This window comes from Schistocerca serialis, chromosome 2 (assembly GCF_023864345.2).
Source record: "Schistocerca serialis cubense isolate TAMUIC-IGC-003099 chromosome 2, iqSchSeri2.2, whole genome shotgun sequence".
Taxonomy (NCBI): domain Eukaryota; kingdom Metazoa; phylum Arthropoda; class Insecta; order Orthoptera; family Acrididae; genus Schistocerca; species Schistocerca serialis.
Window position 1 is genome coordinate 885,286,625 of NC_064639.1, and position 22,875 is coordinate 885,309,499.

Below are 22,875 nucleotides of genomic sequence, written 5' to 3' on the forward strand. Positions count from 1 at the left end.
TTCATACTGCATCAACAAATGAGCACCCATAACATGCACTGTGCCCAACAGGTGATGACTCATGCTGTAAGTTCCAATCAGGAAAGGAGTATGTCCATAAAAACAGTTTGCCAAATACTGTAATTGATGTAATTAGGCCCATATTCATAGAATTATCACAGCCAAGTTTATTAGAAAAGTGTTCACATGGGAAAACACAAAATCCAAATGAAAGTGTAAATAATTTAATCTGGATTAGGATTCCCAAAAGAGTGTTTGTATAGATAAAAACATTGCATTTTGGAGTGTATGATGCAGTGGCGACATACAATGAAGGAACATTATCAAATGTGATGTGCTGAAACATTTAGGTTTCCAACCAGGACACCACCATTTCCACAATGAGCCTAATTGATGAAGACTAAGAGGTGCAGGAAGAAGAGACAAAAGCCTACAACATGCAGCAAAAGGTAAGAAAAGACCAGTGAAAAGGAAATTAACACTGGAAAAAGAAGAGGACGCTGATAATCCATCATATGGGGCATGAATGTATAAAAAACTGGAAGCCATTTCCCGTATGTTTAAAATTTTCATCTTTGAGGAACATTTTCTCAAAAACTGCTAACAGTATATCAATGAAATTTATACACAATATTGTTTACTTCTTTACCTTCATTTTTATAACAAATTGTAAAAAAAATTATAATTCAAGAGTTATAGAAAATGTGCAAAATTTTAGAGAAAAAAAATAAGCACCTGTTTAAAAAAATTGTAAAACAAAAATCAATAAATATTTCTTAACGTGGCATTGTAACTTTGTGGAGAAATATTCACTGAACATGCAGTCCAAATTTCAGAGGAATATGTTTAATGGTTTTAGAAAAAAATGTTCCTTCTATTTGCTAAAATTAACATGGAGGAAATGGATCGTTCCGGCTCCCCTTAAACATACAGATTTTTGACTTCATGCTGATGTCTTGTATTTTAACAAAATCAAAAGAAAATAAAAAGTAAAAAGTTTAATACATATATGGGTTTAAGGTTGTGTGCAATTTCAATGGTTGCCTTCTTGTCACTGCTTGTGCTTCAGATGGATACAGGTGTGACAGCGCAGTGAACTATGGTTTGAAATGAAATAATACACTGAGTATTACAAGTTTCAGTCGTATGCACGTTGATGGCTATTTCTTGGTTTCTATGTGGGTCTTGGAATTTTTTCTGACATGTAAGATCACACAGACTCCTGGCAATGTCCTGCCCTATGGTTCATATTGCGCATAAAACTTCCCATCTTCTGCTAAATAATTTATTTCTACTTCCAATCTTTCAAATATTGTTGGGATGCAAATGAAAATTACTGCACTGCTTTAATGCCACGCACATCATATACTTACTGTTCATTACAAATATAGATTAGTGTCATACTAGTCAATATTTGTAATGAAGAAGCTGTGGGCCATTCCTTTAGTACTCATTTCTTGCATTCCATTACACTGTGAGGACGAAGTTAATTCAATGCTTTAGCCATTGCCACTGCCTCGTTAATGACAAAGAAAGCCATTCTTAACTGGATTTCTTCAGTTAGCACACCAACCAAAGCAATTCCTAAACCAAAGCAATTCCTAATTTCAAATCATCAGAGCCTGTAGCTGAACATCAAACCAATTACTAATAATGAATGCTGTTATCTGTACAACAAGTGCAAAACCTTATTCTGTAAATGAGTAAAAATAGAAGTACAGATTTAAAAGAAAGCAACAATATTTGTATTATAATTTCTGTTTTATGAACATCTCATAGTTTTAACATCCGTTTTTGGAACCAAGATCGGTTTGCAACTAAACTGGATCTACTTTTATGTTTAGTTTCTGATTAACAAATAAAAATAATAATAATACTGCACAAAAAAAGGAAATAACTTGCTCAAAATAAAACAATTATTTTATTTTTTATTTATTTATTTATTTTGCATTCACCTGCATCCACAGCTGTCATCCTCATAAAGTGGCAGTTCGCTCGGACGACATGGTTTAGCTTCTGTACTGTCTTTGCCACTTTCAGACTTTATTACAGCCGCACCTAAAGAAGTGGGTATGACAAACTTCTTCAAAATCTGTAAAAGAAGTTATGTCATTAAAATTTTAAAATACAAATGTAGACAGTGACAGCTTTTACCCCAGCCAAAATTCAAGCAAACTAATAACCATCCATTCCTGTCAGATAAACTTATAGAGGCACAAACATTACAGAAGCCAGCCACTGCTTGTTTCACAAGCAAAATACAAACTAAATATTGTAATTCACGAACTACATATTAAGAGAATTATTTACTAGTAAATGTTTCCATAAGCTTATGATTTTCTTAAAATGTGGCAAATCCGTATTAAACACAAGCCTAAAATTATGCCTCACAAAAAAAAGCAAACTTCCATTTTCATTCAGCTCTTTAATAATAATATTTCTTCAGAGAACTGTCAGAGGAAAACAAGCTAAGTCATTGGGTCTTTCCCTTTATGGGTAGCATGCTCTATGAAAATTAAAATATTATCATAAGAAACCAAATATTTACATTTAACACGAATTCGTAAAATAATCTGCTACACTGTGAAATTGAACCCCCAACCCCCTTGAAATTCTTGATGCGGTGACAGTCTGAACTTCAGCATAGCTCAACGCCTAGGTTAAAAGGTGATAATCTGATTGCGAGATGGCGAAGCCAACAAATATGTTTAATAAATAAAGGTGATGTAACAACAAAAATAATCAGTTATTGACAATATGACAAACGGATAGATAAAAAATGGAATCCGTCTTTCCTTCTCATCCCATCCGGTAAGCCTCCCCTGATCTGGGTTCTTGCTGACTTTTCTGAACTGTACCCCTTTCCCTAAGTCTCTCCAGTCCATTTCCTTTACCCCTCTTCCTTCCCCTTCAACTCTTCTGCCAGAAGGAGCCACGGGTTCTGAAAGGTTGTAAAAGATAAACCTTGTGTGTGTGTGTGTGTGTGTGTGTGTGTGTGTTCTCCTGCCGCCACTTGGTGGGCAGATTTTTTATCATTGAAATGAAGGTTGTGGTAACAGATTGAACTGTATCATATGCTAAGGCAATAATTCCCGAGATCACTTGCCAACAACATATATCAAGCACACAACTGCCATGGTGCGAGATAATTGATTAGTGTTGCCGACTACAGAACACCATCTAATGGTGAACCTGTCAGCAATGTTCTAAAGATGTGTGAAGCTGGTGCAGTGTCAATCAGTGGCGGATGCAGAAAAACCTCAACGAGAGGGCGCTAAAATTATCTCCAGCAACCTTTACTTTTAACGTAATAAAAAAGTAATTAAGTCACATGCAAAGCTTAAGAAAGTTTTATTTGAACTGATTATACACATATACAAGGCAATGCCATCATATGATATAAAAAAGTTACAATTGTGGTTCTCTTCCTTAAATGATGAATTCTATGTGCCTATTCTTCCTGGCAAATTGATTAATTACATCATTAATAGGACAATCAATGTCAGGGTGAGTGTTCAACAGAGCTAAGCCATTAAGTTGATCCTCCACGAAGATTCCTCCATCACTGTCGACCTCAGTCATGTCTCTGTATGCTGCAATATCAAAAAACTTCTTTCTACTGTAGCAATAGATGCAGGTAGACAAGCAAATATTTTGTACAGTGAGTGCGAAGTAGCATAGTGAGATATAAGCTGCGCGTGCTGCGTAGGAAAGTACAACTGCTCGATAACTCTATTCAGTCGAGTCAACTGACGAAAGACATGAACGAACACCGAGTGGGCTGACTGGCGGTGCGGGTGGCAATTAGGGCAGCTCTGCAAGGCAGGGTGGAGTGTGCACTCCCCACATGTATCTGTCACTGGTGTCAATGTGCACTACTGTTACCTGGTGGAGGTTATTTCCAAGATTGTGTACTGCGGAAAGGGATTCAGACTTCATCTACTGCCATATCACAAGATTGTGTACTGTGGAAAGGGATTTAGACTTCATATATTGCCATATCGCAATTTTTGGAACTGTGTGGACTGTCATGAAGAGATGTGTCAAACTTTGTGAAAGATACAGCCACAGCATACCCCAGATAAGGCGAAACAGGAGTGCTCCTGCCTATTACACAAAATGCGGAGTAGTAGTTGATGGAGACCTGAATCACAAGTAAGGTAAGTTAAATTCCTGGCAGTAATTTTGGTACATCTTTTGCCATTACTTGTTAATTCTGTAAATGAAATCGATATCTGGCACCATTACAAGCTGCGCGCTTGATCATCGTTGTCAATGCTGTAAACAAAACCGATAGTTGTGCTCCGACAAGTCACACTCTCAGTACATATCATTCGCAAGTAATCTTGGAAATTACCCCTAAAACTTATATTTGCTTCATATTTAACACGAGTTCTGTCATAAAAATCAGAACTGCTAGGTGAATTCAGAAAACACGTTATGTGATAATTAAGACTGTGACATAAGCCCATGAACAACTACTGGCCTGACTGCAGGTCACGTGCAGCCTTTCTACTTGCTGTGGGACTAGGAGGTGGAGAGGTAGCAGGCCCCTCAGACGATAGACTTTTATCCTCGAGTAAAATTCTCAGTAATATTTTGACAGCAGGCTGAGTAGACCTGGGGCCATCCTGCAATCGAGAAGTCTCCATCTCTTAGCAGGATTCAGCCCAGGTCTTCCAGGGATAAAGTCTAATGCTCTATCCACTAAACCAACACAACCATCTCACATTTATCATACGCCAACTTTGAAAAAAGCAAGGAGGGCCACTAAGTAAATACAACCAAATAACCAATCTTAAGTCCTATCACTTGTTTTCAGGTATTTGCAACAACCAAAATAGTATGTACATCATTTACAGTAACTTCAACAATCAGTACCCTGAAGTCACAGTTGACATTGTCATAGTGTAGTTGCAGTAGTGTAGTCCAAAGAGAATTTTACAATGATGTACAGACAGTCAGCTTAATGCAAGCAGAAACAAAAGCCATGCAACAGACGTATGAATATACACACACATTTAATGAGGAGAGGACAGATGGCAGGTCATAGACTTGTTGAAGGAACGAATTTGGCATTTACCTGAAGTGGTTTAGGAAAAACTAAATCAGGAAGGTGGGAGAGAACACAAAGCTCCCCTCTATCAAATCCGAGGTCAGCGTCTCAACAAATATGCTACCTTATTCAGTTGTACCTAATGTAGAATTCTCTGCTGTATGTACATATTTGGAACAAGTTAGCTTCACAAATGATGATACTGTAAAGCAGGAGACTGCTTTCCTTCAGTTTCCAAATTTTTTGAAATGATGATGATTTATTTTAGAATAGTATCTCACCTTAACAACAGTATCCTCAGTAAGTCACAATCTGTTTTTCAAGAGAGTTGCTCTACTGAGAATGCCATTTATATGTTCACTCAGTAAATTTTACAAGCATTAAATAATTAAATAGTGTCAGTTCATATTTTCTGAACCTGTCTAAGGCATTTTACTGTACATCATGCCCATGGGCACCTACATGGCTCCCTCCTATGCCAATCTGTTTATAAGCCATCTAAATGAGACTGTCCTAGCCCCCAAAAACACCAAACCACTTGTCTGGTTCAGGTTCGCTGATATCTTCAGGACCTGGACTCAGGGCCAAGACACGCTATCTTCATTCCTTCACAACCTCAACACCTTCTCTCCCATCCCCTTCACCTGAGCCTGCTCAACCCAGTGTCTCACCTTCCTAGATGTTGACTACCTGCTCTCTGATGGCTCCATCCACACTACTGACCACATTAAACCCGCCAGCCAACAACATTACCTGTATTTTGACAGCTGTCATCCCTTTCATACAAAAAAATCCATCCCATACACAGCCTGGACACCCAGGGATGGCGTATCTGCTGTGACAAGAACTCACCTGCTTGGTATGCTGAGGGTCTCACCAAGGCCTAGTCTGCAAACACACCCCCATACCTCCCACCAGCACCCCAAGAACGAGCCACAAAGGAGTGTCCTCTTCGACACTCAGTACCAGGCTAGACTGGAACAACTGAAGTACATCCTTTCACAGGGCTTTAGTTACCTATCATAAGCCCTGAAATGAGAGATCCCACCCAAGATTTTTCCAATCTATGCTAAAGTGGTGTTCTGCAACCCTCCCAAACTCCACAACAGCCTAGTCCATTCCTATGCCACTCCCAATCCCACCCCTTGCCACAAGGATCATATCCCTGCGGGAGACCCAGGTGCAAGACCTGTACAATCCAACCAACCAGCACTTCCAGTCCTTTCACAGGTTTATCCCACCCCATCAGGGGCCAGGCCATCTGGGGAAGCAGCCATTTCGTTTACCAGCTTTGCTACAATCACTACACAGCTTTTAATGTTGTTATGATTACAAACCAGCTGTCCACCAGGATGAACGACCACTGCCAAACTATGGATACGAGCAAAGTAGACCATCCACTGGCACAACATGCAGCTGAACATAACATGCTTGATTTCAATGAATGCTTCTCAACCCGAGCCATCTGGAGATTCCCTCCCCCCCCCCCCCCCCCCCACCCAATCAGCTTTTCTGAACTACTCAGATGGGAGTTATCCTTACAGCACATTCTCTGGTCCCATAATTTTCTCAGCCTCAACCTACTGTAACATACTGCCCCAATACACACTACCCAACAGTTTCCACCCCCCTTATCATCTCCTCCCCATTCTCATCTCGCAGTCTCTCTGTTTGCAGCCCTATGCCAATGCACCCGCCCATCTCTCCCTGCTGCTCTGCCTTTTTCCTCACCTCCCTGCCCCGCATCCTCTTGATGCAATGCCTGTTGGCATTCTAGTCCCTGAATACTCCACCACACAGTGTTCATCTCTTCCCCCACCCATATATTACCATACCTTCTCCTTGACCATCCCCTCCAGACTGCTGCTTGTATCCCACATGATAGCTGCATTCTGGCCTCAGATGCCAGAGTTGGTAGTGATATGTGCAGGAGGTCAGCTGTCTGCTTGCTTGTGTATATGAATCGTGTGCGTTTCTCTTTCTCCGATGAAGGTTGTGGCCGAAACCTTTATGTAACTGTGTTTTGCAACTTAACGGTAAGTGGCAATCCATATTTTCCTACATTGTTGGTAAATCACAGCATTCCCCTACACAGAATGAAGTTTTACGAGATTGATAGTATCACCAACCCATAGATAGTGTCATATGTAACCAAAGGAATGCAGAAAGTTGTATTCAGTGCTTCAACAAACATAGTCCAGGGACGTAATTCTGACTGGAAGGCATTCACATATGGGGTTGCCAAGGTTCAACTTTTGGCCCACTATTGTTCCTCATATGTAAATGATCTTTTATTTAACATACAACAAGCAGAATGTTCTTTTTGAAGATAACAAGTATTATGATCAATCCAGCACACATACCAAAACAGAGGAAATGGTGAACAATGTTCTTAAAAGTATCATTGAATGGTCTCACCCTCAATTGCAAAAAGACAGGACACATCAAGTTCTGCACATTTACGGGTACTCCTCCAATGATAAGTGTAACACATGGTGAGGAAATAAAGAACAGCGGGGAATCTTCAAAATTATTGGGTTTTAATACTGATGAGAATTTAAACTGGAAAAAATGTATTTTGGAATACCTAAAGCACCTTAGTTAAGACACATTTGCATTTAGAAATATTGCAAATCTTGGGAAGAGGCAAATCAGCAAGCTGTCATATTTTGCATATTTTCACTCAATAATGTCATACGGAATAATGTTTTGGGGTACTCATTTACAATAAAGAATGTCTTCATTGCTAAAAACAGTTCTGTACGAATAATAGGTGGTGCTCAACGATGATCATCTTGTAGAAACCTGTGTAGCAGTTAGGCAATTTGAGTACTGCTTCACAGTTTATTTACTCTATAATGAAGTTTGTTGTAAATAACCCACTGCAGGTATAAAGGAACAATGACATACACTATATAATTATAATACCAGAACAAGAAATGGCATCCACTACTCCACATTAAAGTTTGTTTGGCACAAAAGGGGTGCACAATGCTGCAACAAAAAATTTTATCACTTACCCAGTGAAATAAAATGCCTGACAGGCAGCAACATAAAACTGATAAACTGAAAAAGTTTCTCCTTGACAACTTTTATTCCGTAGAAGAGTTTCTATTATTGTAATGTGTAAGAGGTAGTGGGTAGTGCTCACATCTATGCTATACAAACTCACATTTATGTTTCTTTTATAAAAAGCACTTAGAGCTTTCAGCATATTTACAAATTAATTTGTGATGTGAACATAAAATGACTGTCTACATCATTATGATTTATCATACAAAACAATCTATGGAACATGAAAGTGTGCAAAATGATGATGAAACATCTGCTCATTAGCTGTGTTCAGTAGATATAGTTCACAAGGATGAGCCACTTGCTTAATATATCACTGAGTGCATTATTAACTGTCAAAGATATAAAATAAAATCTCTAAGATACAGCAATTTGATTTTAACAATTTCATAAACTGAATTTTTCTTCATATATAAAGGATGTAAGTTGTCACATGCAGCTAATAGCGTTTTCATTCTTGAATCTAGACAGTCAGATCATTTATTGAGGTCATTAATAAAAATTTATTCAGTTTTCAGTGAAAGTTACTAAGTGGCCCCTTTTGTATTTTTCATAATTTATATAATTATTGATAGATGTATTTAACATCTGTCAAGATACTCTAATGCAAAATTTTCTGAATTTGCTTTGCGGTTTTAGTTTTTATAACTAAGTGCCTTAAAAATACCCTGAATGTTAACATCAAGCTACACTACAGGTCCAGGTATTGCCACAATCTATATTTGGCATTCACATTCGTTTGACCTCACAAACCAATTATCGCCTTTCAACTAACCTAGACTTTGAGCTATGCTACACATCAGTTTTATAGCATGCTTCTTGGTAGCTTTTTACAGATTTTTGCACCACAATGCACAACACATCGAACACAAAGGGGAAAGCAAAATCTACAATCATTTGTCATTTTTGGCGATTGTGTAAAGTTACTACTACACTGAAAATGGTCATTAGCCAAACATGATTAAAAAGCAAATATTATGGGAAGTTACTAGAACACTTCAAAGACGTTTCACGTGTCTTTTTCTAGTTTTCAAATGTGTGTTTCATAGAACAGTTTTTTTGTACAATGTTTTTATCAACATTATGCTCAGAATATAATACCAAGGAACAAGATCGTTGAAGTATATAAAATAATACATGACTCTGGCCGTGGGTAAATATCAGAGAAATCACACCGGGCCTCCTTCACAGAATTTTTTATACTCTCTCGTGTGGATTACATTTACACGAATTCTCATCTCTCTAATTTTCGCACAGGAACGATTTTCATAAATAAAGTTCACAGCAAGATCAATGTCAAAAAAGTGGCTCTCCTGTGCAACTGAAGGGAATGTTTTTAAAAGACGAAACTGAAGAATTCGGTGACATCCTTTAGTTTACATACAAAGGACTATTCTCAGAGGCATAGATATTTTCTGAAAGATAATGTTTGCTACTTTTGGGATGCCTTAAATTTTGTGTTTGTTCAAGTCGTCTCGAGCTCATTTTATGGATTAGCTTAGTAGCATTTAACTTTTGTTTTGAGAATTTTGGTCCACATTTTTAATTTTGAACGGAATATCTACAGATACTCGTCTAGCAACAACCCACACAATATATCCACGCTGGGATGATTTACATCCCAGGCGCATTCCTTCCACTTTATGAGTGTTGACGCAAATTTCAAACGAAATGATATTCTCACGACAAAATATCGTCTGCAACTAACGTTCTCGTCGTACAATAGAGTGGTATAAATGCAATAAACCAGTTTTATGAATCCCCAGCATTGATTCGGAAAGGAAAAGTAATCACAGCAAACATTATGAAGATTTGGATGTTAAATTTCTCTTTGTACCTGAAATCGAATCATTCCCTACCACTGTTTACAACTTCACTACGACCACTTCTCTGTTCTCTCACTCCATACAAAGTTGTGAGCGATGAAGTTACTACATACGCCGCGAAATTCTACAATCGATATTAGGATATCGGCTACACTCGATGTAACCGTGATCTGAGCAGACAGATCGTTGCGTGTGAACAGAATATCTGCGCAGATGTTAGATGTTCGCAGAATTTGGAGTTGGAAGTTTGAGTGAATTTGCTCAAATCTGTGGGTTCAAATCACATCTGTGCAGACAAGTTGGGGCATGTGGACAGGATATCGCCGCAAATCTGACACTAAAGCGTGTTTGAGACAGCTGGTTGTTCATTCAGGTGTTTCTCGTCTGCTTACGCAGAGTGAATTTTAAAATGAAAGATACCGATCAATCGTCTAGATAGTTCATTTCTGAATTCATCGAAATGTATGGGAGCCATACAAGTTAGTGAAAAATTACAAGCAGCGAATACAACTATACGGAGATGAAGGCAGCTGCTTATAATTTTTAAATCAGGAGCAGTTTGTCTTACGGCTAGCAGATAAATTATACATAATTTTAAAAATAAAAGATTGATTGGAAACGGGATACCGCAAAGTGCTAAGTGAAGTAATGAAATCTATTCGATCTGGTGCATGGGAGTTGCTAGGAGATGTGACAGCGATGAATTCTATGAAACAATTTTGAAATATTATAATCGTTGTTGCCCAGTTAAAGATGTTAAAAGGACTCTAATACATAGAAAGGATCCAAAGCTGAAACTAACCAGTAATCTGATTAAACTCAAGCAGATTGTTCATAAAGTCTTCTTACTAAAATGTTTAAGACAGAGCTTTCGAATTTCAGGAAAAAACTTTCACAGTGGTTCAATCATTAAACCTGACAATGTGAATAAAGCATCTTGGAAGCTCATTAATCGTACTGGAAAGCAAATGTGAATATGGAAGAAATAAGCATATTGTATGAGAGAAAATTAATAGGAGATCCAAGGACAATCTGTGATATTTTTAATAAATATAAGAAACAAATCAGCAAGTTGTCATATTTTGCATATTTTCATTCAATAACGTCATATGAAGTAATGTTTTGGGGTACTCATTTTTAAGAAAGAAAGTCTCCATTGCTCAAAACAGAGCAACGTGACTAATAGGTGGCGCTCGACCATGGTCATCTTGTAAACATCTGTGTAAGCAGTTAGGCAGTTTGACTGCTTCAGAGTACATTTATTCCCTCATGAGGTTTGTTGTAAGTAATCCACTGCAGTTCAAAAGAAACTATGATGTAGGTAATTATCAACCGAGAAGAAAGAATGACATTCATTATACCACATTAAGGTTATCTTCAGCACAAAAAGGGGTGGACAACGCAGCAAAAAAAGTTTTTGACTACTTCCCCAGTGATGTCCCATGTGGAGTTGCTAGACTCCCATCGGGTGCCTCCCCAGGTGGCCGATAAGGAAATTCTCGCCAGATATGATGGGTATTGGGGAAATAAAATACCCAGGGTGGTCAAAAGTAGTGGCGGCTGCCTTGAAGCGTGACATTGGCTTATCACAGGCTAAAGGAAGAAAACCTTGAGAATAAATTACCTGGTCCCCCAGGCTGGGGGTTGTGCAGTGGGCCAGCTCGTCACTCACGTGAAAAACTTAAAATGCTAAGAAACCTAATAATATGTCTCAGAAAAACTGGAATCTTGGGTGATTAACTGGCGAAGAAAAGAGGAAAATGACATTTGGATGCTGGAATGTGCAAGGTATCTCCACAAAACTGAATGAATGACCAACAGAACTTGACAGTTTCAAAATGGGTGTTGTCATACTCTCTGTGGCCAAGAGGAAAGGCAAAGGAGAAGAAGAACTTGGTAATTATCTACATATTTGGAGTGGGATAGCCAAAGCAGCAGTCTCCATTATGATAAAGAAAGCATGGAAAAAGAGAATTACAAATTGGAAATTTAATAATGAACGTATTATTATAGTAGAAATGACTCTATTTACCAGAGAAGTTGTAATTATTGGTGTATATGCACCCACAAATGATTCAAGAGACCAAGAGAAAGATACTTTCTGGACAATCCTTAGGGAAACTATTGAAAAAATCCCAAGGAGGAAGGAACTGGTTATCATGGGGGATATGAATGGAAGAGTAGGAATTAGAGAATCTTGCCCAATAGTGGGAAAACATGGAGAGACAGAATGTAATGACAATGGAGAACGACTGATTGAAATTTGTGAACAGTGTGATCTGAAAATTACCAGCACATTTTTTAAACACAAGGATATTCATAAATATTCTTGACAACAGAATACTACAAAACTTCATTCTATAATATATTATATTATCATTAGACAAACAAGCAATTTCGAGGCAGCAGTTGTTAGATCTCATACAGGAACCCAGTGTGGATCAGATCATTATTTAGTAAAAATGAAGAGTTTTTGGCCATGGAAGAATGCAAAGAATGGTTCTAACTACATTAAAACGAATTTTGCTGAGAAAGCTAAAACTATATACTTCAGTACTTACAGCCTACAAGACAAAAGTATATGAACATTCTTTGCTGTCAGAATGGAGAAAACATTGTAAGAATCATTTGAAGGAATTACAGAGGATAGGTACGATTATATAAAATCCAATGTTATAAGTATAGCAATAGAGGTGCTGGGCATAAGGGGAAACAACCACAGCCATACAGCAGAATGGTGGTCGGAGTAGTGGCTCAATGATAAATCGGAATTAACAAGCACAATCTATAAGGAAAAGAAGAATGAAGAGATAAAAAAAGAAGAATAACAAAGAATGAAAAGTGGGAAACGACATGTGCCAGTGTCAATAGCAAACTAGGATTTTGGCGACCGAAACAAGCATGGTCAGTATTAAAAGGACTTCAACAAGAGACAAAAGCCAAAATCAATCTTCAACTGATAACACCAAAAGAATGGGAAGAATTTCCAGAAAGTATCAAATGAGGATAGAGAAGAGTATATTGAGGAATGAACAGTAGAAGAAAAGGAGCAGGAAGGGGAGGAGATCCAAGGTTTAGAAAGCAAGGTGAGCAAGGTATAAGAACAGGGAAGAATGGTAACTCACTTGGATCAGACAATAGCAATCTGGAGCTCTTAAAATATGGTGGTGACAAAATTGTGAAGCTAATAACACGATTATTCAATAAAATGTTAACATGGAGATTAGATACCAAGGAAATGAAGCTGGGCTATATTAATACTATATTTATTAAAGAGATCGCAAAAGCTGCTTGAACTACCGAGGAATTTGTGTTGTAAACACATTAATGTAAATTTTTGGGAAAATAATTAAAAATAAGCTGCAAATAAATTTTAAAACCTGGGGAGAACAACATTGCTTCACAGCTGGTAGATCGTGCGTAGAGCTTATTTTCACATTACGACAGATCTTAGAGAATCATAGGGAAAAATCAAAAAACGTAGGATTAATTTTTATACATTTAGAAAAAGCATATGATACTGTCCTAATAAAATTACTTTGGAGAGCATTGCATTTGGCAAGCATAAAGGGTCCTTTAATTAAAATAATACAGGATATGTATAAATATGACATATGTCAAGTGAAAATTGGTAGTTAAATTTCACAGAAATTTAGAACAAGCAAGGGTCTGTTTCAAGGCTGCCCCATGTCACCAACATTATTTAAAATCTGTCAGTCTTAAGACATGGTCTCGTAAATGCAATAGGATGGGGCTAGAAATTAAAGATGACCTTCATTTACATCATCTGCTATTTGCTGACGATCAAGTAGTTATAGCACAAGATGGGGAGGATGCAAATCGTATGTGTACCAAATTAACAATGGAATATAGAAAGCTAGCCGGAGTGGCTGTGCGGTTCTAGGCGCTACAGTCTGGAGCCGAGCGACCCCTACGGTCGCAGGTTCGAATCCTGCCTTGGGCAGCATAGTGCTCAGAGCCATTTGAACAATTTTTTTGAGTATAGAAAGTGGGGATTGAAAATTAACTACCAGAAAACAGAATATCTCACTAATGAGCCAGATGAATTATACATAGAGGGAAAGAAAATTAAGAAGGTCAATACTTTTTATTATTTTGGCTCCATTTTAGAGCTCCAAGGAAAATCAGAGACAGAAATTAAGGAAAGAATTAGCAGTGGAAGGAAGGTCATTGTGATGCTCAACTCAATCTTGTGGAGCAGGAAAGTAATAAACCAAACCAAAAAAATCATATGTTAATCGATACTAGAGAACATAGTTATGTATGGAGTGGAAACTTGGACTACAAACCTGAAACACCTAAAAAAATTGCAAGTAGTATAAATGGACTTCTGGAGAAGATCAACAAGAATTTCTAGAAAAGAGAAAGAAAGAAACAATGAAATAATAAAGAGAATGGAAGTAAGAGAAAGAATACATGACATGATGGACAGAAAAAGTTACATTGGTACGGGCATGTAAGAAGATTGTAGGAAGCCAGAATTCCGAAAATAATCCTGAATGGGAACCAGAGGGAAGAAAGAGAAGAGGATGCCCTATGACCACCAGGCTCCAAAATGTACGCTTAGCAATGAGAAGACTTCGTGTAGAGGAAGAAGATATAGAAGATCAAAACACCTGGAGGGGCATCCTGAGGAGATAAATTAAGATCTTATGTAAAAGATGTAAAAAAAACCTGGGTATTTGTTGTGTTGGAGGGAAACCTTTCTATAGAAGAAAATCTCATTAAATAATAACCCAGTGGTGTAAAATGTCTGATAGGCATCAAAGAAAAATTTGAAAATAAACTGAAAAATTTTCTCATTGAGATCTCCTTCTATTCAGTAGATGAATTTCTATTATTGTGCTATGTAAAAGGTGTTGGGTAGGAATTTCTAACTCACATCTGTATGTAGGCACAGTTACAAAATAATTTGTGAGGTGAATTCTGCATCATTACATTTTATCACACAAATTATCCTTAGACTACGAAACTAACTAACTAACTAACTAACTGGATTCTTTGAGACCGTACTTCATTTCAGATAACATCATCTGCAAAAAGTCTGCAAGGTCATTCATATGCAGCATGAACAGCAAGGACATCAACACTCTCAGTTGGGGCACACCCGTAGTTACTTATACATTTATTGATGACTCTTCATTCAAGATAAAATGATGCATTGTCCCTACCAAAAATCATTAATCCAGTCACAAATTTTGGTTGATAATCCACTGATATTATTCTGATAATAAGGGCATCTGTTGTACTCAGTCAAATACTTTTTGGAAATCGATAAACTAGCTACTGTATCTGCCTGACTGCTTTGACCCATGATTTTCATGGTGTCATGTAAGAAAAGTGCAAGCTTTATCATGTTTGAACTTAGAATATATTCTAGGAGTCTACAAGAAATGGATACCAAGCATATTGCAAGACAATTTTGTGGATCACTTCTGCTATCCTTCTTGTTGATGGATGTGACCTGTGCTTCCTTTCAACTACTGGACATTGTTTTTTGTTTGAGGAATCTGCAGTAGATTATGTTTAAAAGAGGGACTAACACACTCGCAAATTCGGTATAGAATCTGATAGGGATTGTATTGGGCCCCAGAGCTTTGTTTAATTTTAGTGATTTCAACTGTTTCTCAATACCACTGACACTATCTGTATCAGTCATTAGTGTAGTGGTGAGAAAACTAAGTTGGGTAATGCCCCTGAACTTCCATTTGTAAAGGAACAATTTAAAACTTAGTTCACAATTACTGTTTTTGCTATGCTGCTCTCAATTTCAGTCTGTGTTTCATCCATGAGTGTCTGCCCACTAACACCCATACCACTATCAGCCATTATATATCACTAGAATTTCTTAAAGCTTTGTCAGAGGTCTTTCAATAATATTGTGCTATGGCAGTTGCTGAAAACTTCACACATTACATCTCCTTATCTCTAGCCCTATACTTTGTTAGCCTCCGTCAAAAACTGTAGGATTGCTTGCAGAAGTAGAGATTCAGTGTGGAAGCTGGCACAGTGTCATACTGTTTACCTACCTCAGATACGACCATCCCGCCTCCCCATACCCCCGTCTTTCCCTGCCATTTTAGCGTTCTTGGGTGAAGTATAAATGGTGGGAAATTAAAACGGGTGTGGGATGGGGCATTATCCCATTGGTTGAGAGGGCTAGCACAGCCTGCATGCTTGACATGTTTGTCTTGACACTAAGATATCATAATCTAAGATGGCAGATCCATGATGCCAGAAAGTCAAAGGGTTATCAAAACGGCTGCTACCGACAACTGTCATATACTAATGATATATCTTTTTGTAATATTACGTTAAATGCTTGTGTGCCTCAAAATTCGAGAAGTCAAAACGTATGCGTCACTTTACACTTCAGTTCTTCTTATGATCTTTAACATACACATAGTATGCATCCAAATTATAATGGAAATCAGCTAACTATACTGTGAAGTATTTATTTTAAGTAGGGACACTGATATATAGAACAGATAAATGGCTGTAATAAACATACACAATGAACAATGCAAGTATCGTAATTTCTAAATATCTTGTCCTGGATATACTGCTGCATTACAATGTGATCTGTACATTTCCTCTGAAAAAAGAAGCCAACATTAAAGAACCATGATTTTAGTGCCAAAATGTTAAATTATTAAACAAGAGCCTGCACAGTGCCACCATTTGCTGATATAGGTCTTCCATGGGGTTAAGAAACACCGTTTTAATCTAGTAAAAGCATATCAAAAAGAGTGGACCCAGTAATGGTTCAAGGTAGCAGCAGGATGTATGGTGTGGATAGGCTAATATATGACTCAGTTATCACCTAAATCATCTATAATGTAATAATTATATAAATCGGTGCCTACAGCCACATGTGAGAATCCCTTACAATTCCCTCTTTAGTTATATTACACTGATTTATAGGTACTTTTAGAAAAGCAGTATACAGAGAAAGTAATCGAAATTTGCAACAGTAGCTGTCGGGCTTTAACGTAAAAGTATCTACATGCCAACCAGCACGGATTCCGAAAACGTCGATCATGTGAAACGCAAGTCACACTTTTCTCACATGACATCCTGAGGGTCATGGATGGAGGAAATCAGATAGTCACAGCGCCTATTTTTCAATTTCCGAGATTTATTTGACCCAGTACCACAGCTATGATTACTATCAAAAGAGTGATTATATTGGCTATCAAACGAATTTTGTTATTGGATTGAGGACTTTTTGGGAGGGATGACCCAGGATGTCTTGGATGGGGAGTCATTATCAGGTGTAGAAGTATCTCCAGGTGTCCCCCAGGGATCCTTGCTGTTCATGTTGTATGTTAACAATCTTGCGGATAATATTAACAGTAACCTCAGACTTTTCGTAGATAATGCAGTTATCTACAATTAAGTACTTTGTGAATGAAGCTGCATTCAGTCAGATCTTGTTAAGATTTCAACGTGGTCAGAGATCGGCAGCTTGCTCTAAATGTTATGAAATGTAAAATTTTGCACTTCACAAAACAAAAAAACGTAATATCATGTGACTGTAGTGTCAATGAGTCACTATTGGAGTCTGCCAGCTCATACAAATACCTAGGTGTAACACTTCATAGGGATATGAAATAGAATGATCACATAGGCTCAGTGGCAGCTAAAGCAAGTAACAGATTTCGGTTTATTTGTAGAATACTTGGGAAATGCAATCAGTGTACAAAGGAGATGGCTTACTAATCAATCCTGTGATTGATCCTACAATAATGCTCAAGCTTGTGGGACCCATACCAAACAGATCTAAGAGGGGATATTGGATGTATACAGAGAATGGCAGCACAAACAGTTACATGGTTCCAGAATGAGATTTTCACTCTGCAGCGGATTGTGCGCTGATATGAAACTTCCTGGCAGATTAAAACTGTGTGCTGGACGAGACTCGAACTCGGGACCTTTGCCTTTCGCAGGCAAGTGCTCTAGCAACTGAGCTACCCAAGCACGACTCATGCCCCGTCCTCACAGCTTCACTTCTGCCAGTACCTTGTCTCCTACCTTCCAAACTTAACAGATGCTCTCCTGCGAACCTTACATGGTTGTTTGACGTGCAGGAGAGTGTCACAGAGATGTTAAAAGAACTGGACTGGCAGATCCTTGAAAACAAATGGAAACTATCCCGAGAAAGTCTACTAACGAAGTTTCAAGAAACAGCTTTAAATGATGATTCTAGGAATATTATAAGAACCCCTGTAATCGCTCCCATATGGAAAATGAGGATAAAATTAGATTAATTGTAGCACACACACAGCCTTTAAGGACAACATACACATACCCATGACCAAGGGAGAACTTGAACCTCCTACGGGGGAGCCTCGCGAACTGTGGCAAGGTGCCCAGACCCAAAGGCTATCCTATGCAGCCAGTAATCTTTCCCACACACCATACGGGAATAGCAAGGGAAGAAACCTTAATAAATGGTACAACTTTCTAGTCGTTTGCAGGGTGAGCTGTAGATGCAGATAAATGGCTGGCTCTGAGCGCTATGGGACTCAACTGCTGAGGTCATTAGTCCCCAGATGCAGATATGATGGTATCAAAGTGACCAGCTGATTGCAGGTGGTATCACTGGCAATATTACCAGTGATTCACTGCTTTTGTGTGAAACCTTCGAGAAGGCTGGGGCATGATGCTTTCTGTACAAACAGAGATTGTGAGTATTCTGTGAGGTCGCCAAAGTGTTGTAAGTCTCCGTCCCACATCAGACAGCCCACGTATTGCCTAAACGGGTAATGCTGGGGTAAGAACCACGCCAAACCACCGTCTCTGCTTCTGTCTGCCTTAAAAAACTTTATACGTTCAGAAATTTTTTTCTGGTTCTTCTTAACACAAAATTTGTCGTGTTTCTTTTTTGCCATCTGTAATGAAGATTACAGCGGCTGTGTACCTCCACTGTACCCAACCTATCGGGCCAGCTGTTCTATCTACAAGCACATGGCTGGAAAACTGAAAGGTCGTACGATTGAATCCAGTCGGCACAGTGGCTCAGCATGTTCGGTCAGGAAAGGGGTCACCCTCTGCAATAAAAAAGACTGAGTGAAATTGTCATCGACAGAATTTGAAAGACGTCGTGCGACATCAACAGTTCTTTGCTAATGATGCTGAGGTGTACGGGAAGGTGTCAGAGTTGAGTGACTGTGGGAGGATACAAGGTAACTTGGACAAAATTTCTAGACTATGTGACAAATGGCAGCTAGCTCTAATCTAAATGTACAACAATTTAAATTAATTTGGATGAGTAGGAAAAACAAACCTGTAATGTTCTGCCACACATCACATGGTGGTTTTCGAAGTATGCATGTAGATGTAGACATCTGCACTGAATCACTGACAAGAAACGACAACGGTGGAACACATCGAAAGAACAAAAAAAAAACGTGACCATGGGTTTTACAGTCTGCGCTTTAACCTAGCATTCACCTCTCAGTGATGAGGAGGTCCGCTGGAAACGACACATGGTTCGGATTCCATGTTAAACTGTAGGTCTTTTCCCCTGCCTAGTAACAGGGGTAGGTTTTGGAGACGCAAGTCGCTGAAGTGATATCTAACTGCAAGACTCGCACCAGGCAATTGAGCTACATGAAATTATTATAATTATAATTATACCTAAACCAACATTAAACTGAACGCTAAATGCTCTTCGCAGAGCCTTTAGCGCATGCTACACGTAGACGTGATAGGATGACGCTATTGGCTGGAGCGTCACGTGGAACACGGTCCTTGCAATTGCGCATCGCCCAGTTACCCACTTTGTTACGTGCAGGTCACTATATGATGGAGGTTTCTAGCGAAATACTAAGTAATCAGTCAGAAACGACCAATATCTCTCTGCAAGCTAAACTGCGACTCATCTGTAAAGAGGACTGTCTGTTTGGACCTATAGCCCAGTGTGTATGTTAGCATGCCAATTGACGAATTTTGATTGTGGGTGGAAGAAACGTTGCCGATCGCCTCGCATACTTGCCACTTTCATGAAGCATTCGGTGCACAATACTCTATGATGCAATCACCCATCCGGCGGATACAGCGAAGAAGACTCTGGTTGAAATGCAGTCTATCTACTTACTGGCTCTTAATACCGTGAAGATGAAAGAAGAAGGGTTAATAAGTGCGGTAATAATCAAAACTTATATTATTTATTCGTGGGAATGCTATATCTGGTGTACCAATTATTAATGGTACAAGTCAATTACCAAATACATCAATTATAATAGGCATTACTATGAAGAAAATTATTACAAATGCATGGGCTGTAAGAATAACATTATAAATTTGGTCGTCCCCAATTAGAGATCCTGGTTGACCTAATTCAGTACGAATAAGCATTCTTATTTATGTTCCTACTGTTCTTGTTCATGCTTCAAATAAAAAGTATAAAGTACCAATGTCCTTAAGGTTTGTTGAGAATAATCATTTTTGCGGTAAGATGGCTGAATTTTAGGTGATAGACTGTAAATCTACTTATGAGATATTTCCTCTCTTACCATATTTTGGTCTTATATTCAGTTATGATTCTGGACTGCATAAGCTGAAACGCACAAGCTTATAGCGTGTTAGTCTGTGATTAGCATTCTAAGGCGTGTATTACTCATTTAACGTTGATTTTCGCGTAGTGCACATTTGGCGACGGCTATTTTGCCACTGCTATGTTCGTCATTGGTGACATAAACCGAACCCAACAAATATTACATAATATATGAGAGAGAGAGACGGTGTTTCACGCGTACAAGACTAGTTTTGTTAATTCTGTGGAGAGAAAACAGCTGGAACATTAAGTGTGGGACAGAAACAAAATAAACTGTCGATACAGCGAAATATTCTCAATCCCTCTCTAGTACTGTTATTTGTATACCACTTATAGCACCCGTCATGCTCTTAAATATGCGTCTCTTTGCCAGTTTTTCACGTATAGATAACGTAAGAGAATGAAAATGTCACTAGCTTCATGTGGCAGTGTTGTATAGCATAAATGTGATAAGAACATATGCCGCTTATGTGCCAATTTATTCCACCGAATTTTTGCTGTTTATTTTATTTCTCCTTATTTACGGAAAACACAATATTTCAATTATGTCTGTTACAGCTGCATTCAGGTAACAGATGAGGAAAAATGAGGCGAAGAAACATGATATAAAAATAAGATTGAGACTCCGTACGCAATGATTCGTAAGCTGGGAAGCACGACATCTCAGTTAATGTCGTAAGTTACGTCATGTGATGATACGAACGAAAACCACATAGAGATGTTTCATAAGAGAGTGCAGAAACTGCAATGTTTTTTATCTCTGTTTTAAAAATCACACGACCGTGTAAAATCTGGATACAGCGAATCATCTACGATGTTGCTCCTGTACCGCCTTCATTAAACAGTACGAAACTGCAGATTATTCCTAGACGTTGATCCTTACAGGTGCAAGCACAAGGTATTATTAATGTTATTCCTCCTAAGACGTTCTCGAAAAAGTTTCAAAGTTTTGCAAATACGATGCTTCTACTTATTAGTACGATATATAGAAAAATTACAGTTCTCACATAATAGAGGTGGTTTACACAACATTGAACAGCCAATACTACATACTAGAATACTCCTCAAGTGCGCGGGGGCCTAAAGAGGATGACTAACAGGAATTATCGAGCGAAGGTAATAAAGATTAAAATAAATGTCACAGGCTTATTTGACTTGTGAAGGAATGCTGAATAATCAGATACACTGAGGTGTCAGTTTAGAAAGTATGAAGAATCGGCTTTCAGGGTTTATGAAGATAGGCTGAGAGTACTAACAGCAAACATAGAGACATAAGGGCAGTCATTCTTCCATGTTCCATTTGTCATTCGTGACTGTGTCGGGAAGAAAACTTGATATAGTGGAAGACAGAAGGTTCCCTTTTGCCACACACTTTATAGTGGTCTGCAGAGTACAGACGTAAATGTCGACGTAATTCGTTACTGTAATTTCCCGTGTGATTTTTCACATATTTGTAAATCCTATCAGTCAACTGACGACAGCGAAAAGCGAGAGAGAAAAGGCTGATTGGTCGTACTCATTTCTTTAAATTAATGACTTCAAAACAAAAGACCAAAGGATACTTCTTACGAGTTGAAAAATCTCTAGGAGGCTGTAATGCACTCACCATGGTTAGCAGCATCCACGGGATGCTAGATGTATTGAGCAATTTGCGTGATGTCCAACTCATTAACGTATGACTCCATCTTTGTTTTCTATAGATTAAGTGGACTAAACAAATGGCAGTCAACGAATGATCGTTATGAAATATGAGCAAGAGGTTAACCGTTTCTCCAGAGGAATTATTGTAGTATAGCACATTTTAATGGAGTAGTTTCAAACTGGTTGCCGACATCCTTTACTGCGACAGATGCCATTTTCTCATCCAAAAGACGGCAGCAACAGACGACCGTGTCTGTTCCTTTTATTACGTAGGACAATACATATATCTTGTATGGTGCGGAAGCGCCGACGAGAATGTGATTAAACAAATCATATGTAGGACAAAAAAAGGTGAGAGAGAGCAGCTGGTTGGGAGTGGGAGGGGGGGGGGGGGATTCCGTTTGCTGGAGGCCTTTGGAACAAATATTATTTTTCTTTACTACAACACATTCAATAAAGACTTTCTCAGAGACAATTGTGAAGCCATATGCAACGTCTGATAATACTGAAAAATAAGCAATAAGAAATAATATTTCATACCAAAAGTAAGGTTGTTTTATAATAATACTTAAAAAAATTTGCAAATACACTTTTCGAGTTAAAGTGAATGAATTCTGGTCTGAAGCTAAGGAGTGATGTCTTAAACGATCGGATGCGAATAGCCTACTGTTTGAGAGTCGTTATTGGTGTATATATAT

The 22,875-nt window shown here is 38.3% G+C and overlaps 1 protein-coding gene across 2 annotated transcripts in view; it reads right to left on the reverse strand.

The window, feature by feature from the left end:
• The window catches only part of LOC126458214 (MICOS complex subunit MIC27), a 65,398-nt gene extending 55,337 nt beyond the window's left edge, over positions 1-10,061 (reverse strand). For both annotated transcript variants that reach the window (XR_007585594.1, XM_050095111.1), the window contains exons 1-2: positions 9,966-10,061; positions 1,956-2,092 (exon numbers count right to left, since the gene is read on the reverse strand). Coding sequence is in view for 1 of the 2 variants with exons in the window: in XM_050095111.1 (XP_049951068.1) it covers positions 1,956-2,092; positions 9,966-9,980 (152 nt within the window). In the remaining variant the exon portion in view is untranslated. The remainder of the gene's footprint in view (positions 1-1,955; positions 2,093-9,965) is intronic.
• Between the last annotated feature and the right edge of the window lie 12,814 nt (positions 10,062-22,875).